Genomic DNA, 3,456 nt, shown 5'->3' with positions numbered 1-3,456 from the left:
TCATGAGATAGATTAGTGCTCCCACTGCAGCACGGTATTCCAAAGCATCTGTTTCATTTAGACTTTCTGCATTAGTTGCCTCAACAAGTGGGTGCTTGGGATCAAGTGGAGTTGCAACAGGATTCGTGGGTGCGTTGAAGCGCTCGAGAATTCGCTGTATATATGCCTTCTGATGCAATATCACTTTGCCATTCCGATGTTCAATATGGATGCCTAAGAAGCGCCTAGGTGTTCCTATATCTCGAGTTTTAAATTCATTGCAGCATTCTTTGACGAATTCCTCAATTGCGTCCTGGTCACCAGTTAGCAGGATGTCATCAACAAATAGGAGGAGTATGAGGAATTTGTTATCCAGGCTGCGAATGAATATAGCTAGCTCAGCATCGCACTGATAGAAGCCTGCTTTCAATAGGAATGAGGTCATCCTATCCCACTAGATGCGCGGAGCTTGTTTAAGTCCATACAGAGACCGGCGCAGTTTCAAAACATATTTCTTTGGATCTAAATCTATGCCTTCTGGTATCCCCATATAGACTTCAGAGTCTATATTGCCATTTAGAAAAGCGGTGATAATATCAAGATTGCGTAAGGACCAGCCATTGTGCACAGCTATTGCCACCAGGAGTCGGAATGCAGCTAATGAGGCAGTTGGGGCATAAGTTTCCATGAAGTCTACTCCAAAGCGTTGGAGGAATCCCTTAATCACCAATCGTGCCTTATAGCGAATGCCTTCATCAGGACTCGGTTTACGCTTGAATACCCACTTGCCGGGGATCGGCTTACACCCTTTTGGCATCTGACTGATCTCTTGAACTATCCAAGTTCCATTCTCTTCATGAGATTTCAGTTCTTCTTGCACTACTGGTGGCCACCTAATCGGATCCTGGAGCAAGGCATCCGAATAGGAGAGAGGATCTCCATTGTGGTCTGTTTGGATCCTCTCTGCTGTTTGCCAGGGTGGGCAGGAGAGCGACTCCATGCCTTGCACGATCAAAGCGGCTTCCACAAGCTCCCTTGTAGTATCGTGCTCATGGATTTTGACGTAGGTGCCAAATACAACGCTTCCTCGTGGGTTGTAGATGGGCTGGCTGTCCATTCGGAGTGCCAGGGACTGGGGGGAGTCCAATGCCCTTTGGGCTACATCTGCTAGTTCCATAGGATCTACTGGCTTTGCAGGATCTTCTGGGTTCACAGGATCTGCAGGTGGTTGGGATTGCTGCAGCCAGAAGGGGTTCATCGAGGAAAATGGTACGCTTGATACATTGGGAAGCGCTCCCGGTACTGACTGACCAAGTACAGTATCAACTGCTGAACCAGGCGGATTTCTTTTATGTGCAATAGACAGTTTAAAACCGGCAGGGCGTTTGAGCCATGGACCAGGGAAAAGGTCTTCATCAAACTTGATTTCAGAATGATTGCTTGTTTGCAGAGTATGAAGATCAAGACATTTATAAATAGACTTTGAGTCTTGTATATAGCCTACCATCATGGCTGGCCTGCAGCGAGGATCAGAGCTCGAGCTGCGGTGCTCCTTTCGAAGGTGTATCCAGACGAGGCATCCCCAGGGCTTCAAGGTAGTAAGAGGTGGTTGCTTCTTATATAAAAGAAGGTGTGGGGATATATTGTCTAGAGTAGTGGATGGCAGGATGTTAGTTAGAAATACCGAGGTGGCCAGGGACTCAGCTTGTAGTCGGTAGTCATCTAGGACACCAGCACCAGCTCTCATAGAGCGTTCTATATTCTTGATCGTCTGAACTCGTCGTTCCAGTACATCATTCTGTTGCTTGACACCAGATGTAGAGACTTGGTGAAGTATTCCGTATTGGCGATTTATTTCTTTGACCATGCTATTTATGAATTCACCGGTACCGCCATCAGTTCGCCATGACTTGATTACAGCATTGAATTGAGTTAGGACCAAGTTTATGAATCCTTGTAGGAGAGGCGTAATTGCAGGAACATTCTTGCTTGAGGCAAAGTAACACCATGCATAGCGAGTGTAATCATCGACCAGTAGTAACATATACTTAGATCCACCAAGGGAGATACCGTCCAAGGGGATAAGGTTGGCATGCACGCGGTCGAATGACTTGCTGCAACGTTCAAGCACAGGAGGGTGCGAATCTGCCTTCATTTTACCTTGTAGGCATGCTGTGCATGTAGGTAGTTGACGTGGCACAGATAAGTTCATGAGATCTCCCACTGATCGAAAATTTCGGTGGCCTAGGCGATTATGCCATAGCCTGAGTGTACTGAATTCTCTTGTACGGAGAGCTCGTGGGGCATTCACTAGAGATGAGGGACTTATATGCATTCGATAAAGATCTCCATGCTTCGAATTGGCTAGTTGAAACCATGCGGAATTTGAGTCGCCTTGCTGCCGTATGTAGACAATGCCATTTTCAATAAGAGTAGAGTAGCCAGCTCGATCAAGGAGCTGCAAGGACAGCAGGTTCTCTGCCAATTTTGGTACGAACCAGACGTTGAGGACTAGAATATAAGGCCCAACTTGAAGATGTTGAGTACCAGATCCCTCTGCATAGATCGTAGTATTATCTCCAAGGTAGATCTCTCTGGGTTCAAGGAAATGTTTGTAGTCCTTAAGGTCCAATTTGCTATTGCAGAAATGCTGTGTAGCTCCAGAGTCCAGTATCCAGCTGAGATAGTCTTGTTGTCGGATCTCACTATTGATGTAGGATGCTCTTGTAAGAAGAAGATGAGATGGATAACTGTAAGCGTTTGACTCAGAGCTTTGAGACTGGGAGGAGGAGAAATTTGCCTGCGGAGGTGGAGGAGCCAGTAGAGGTAGCGGCTGAGGCGGAGGTTGCAAACTGCTTGGCTGTTGAACTAAGTAGGCACGACCTCTGTCAAGCTTTGCAGCGCCAGAGTCTAGTTGCTGTTGTCGAATATGACAGTCACGCTCGTAATGGCCCTCTCGTTTGCACCAGTTACAGATAAGTCGCTTATTCCGAGAATTTCGATTTGATCGTTCACGACGGTTTGAATTTGAGTTATTGCCTCCATTACGGAGGTTCCGAGAGCTTGTTCTGCGGTTCGGACGACGGCCTCGAGTTACTAGGGCTTGGCCAGACGTGTTGTCTCCTTCAGAAGAGGAATCTTTGATATTGGCAAGCAGGTAGGTCACTGTTTCAATGAAGGGAAGGTTCAATTGTTTTGCCGTTTGACCTTCGGTCTTGTAACAGTCAGGGAGTCGATCCACGAGGATGTGAACGGCTATATCTCGATGGATTTTGTAAGAGGTGTTTTCCAAGGAAAGAAAGATATTGCGGAAACGACTTGTGTAGGTAGAAATGGTATCCTTTGGCTCCCACTTGTTGTTGTGGAATGATTCGTATTGAGCAATTAATGGGAGAGTTGTCCCGCGGTCGCAGCCAGCCTTGAGTGAGGACCAGAGGTCTCTTGGGTTTGTATGGCCAACTAGGAGCTTGCGACATT

At 46.9% G+C, this 3,456-nt stretch overlaps 1 protein-coding gene across 1 annotated transcript, besides 3 other annotated features; it reads right to left on the bottom strand.

Annotated features, from left to right (window-relative positions):
- Positions 1-3,109: part of a mobile genetic element that runs on past the window's edge.
- On the bottom strand, positions 267-3,024 carry TSTA_060850 (uncharacterized protein; the record flags this gene model as incomplete). Its single annotated transcript, XM_002339939.1, has 2 exons — positions 267-2,896; positions 2,920-3,024. The coding sequence occupies 2 exons, from the start codon at positions 3,022-3,024 to the stop codon at positions 434-436; spliced, it is 2,568 nt and encodes an 855-aa protein (XP_002339980.1). The 3' UTR covers positions 267-433.
- Positions 1,598-2,191: a mobile genetic element.
- Positions 2,894-3,367: a mobile genetic element.
- Between the last annotated feature and the right edge of the window lie 89 nt (positions 3,368-3,456).

This window comes from Talaromyces stipitatus, genomic scaffold (genome assembly GCF_000003125.1).
Source record: "Talaromyces stipitatus ATCC 10500 scf_1105507295523 genomic scaffold, whole genome shotgun sequence".
NCBI classification, from domain to species: domain Eukaryota; kingdom Fungi; phylum Ascomycota; class Eurotiomycetes; order Eurotiales; family Trichocomaceae; genus Talaromyces; species Talaromyces stipitatus.
This window is presented reverse-complemented; position numbering and strand designations above follow the sequence as displayed.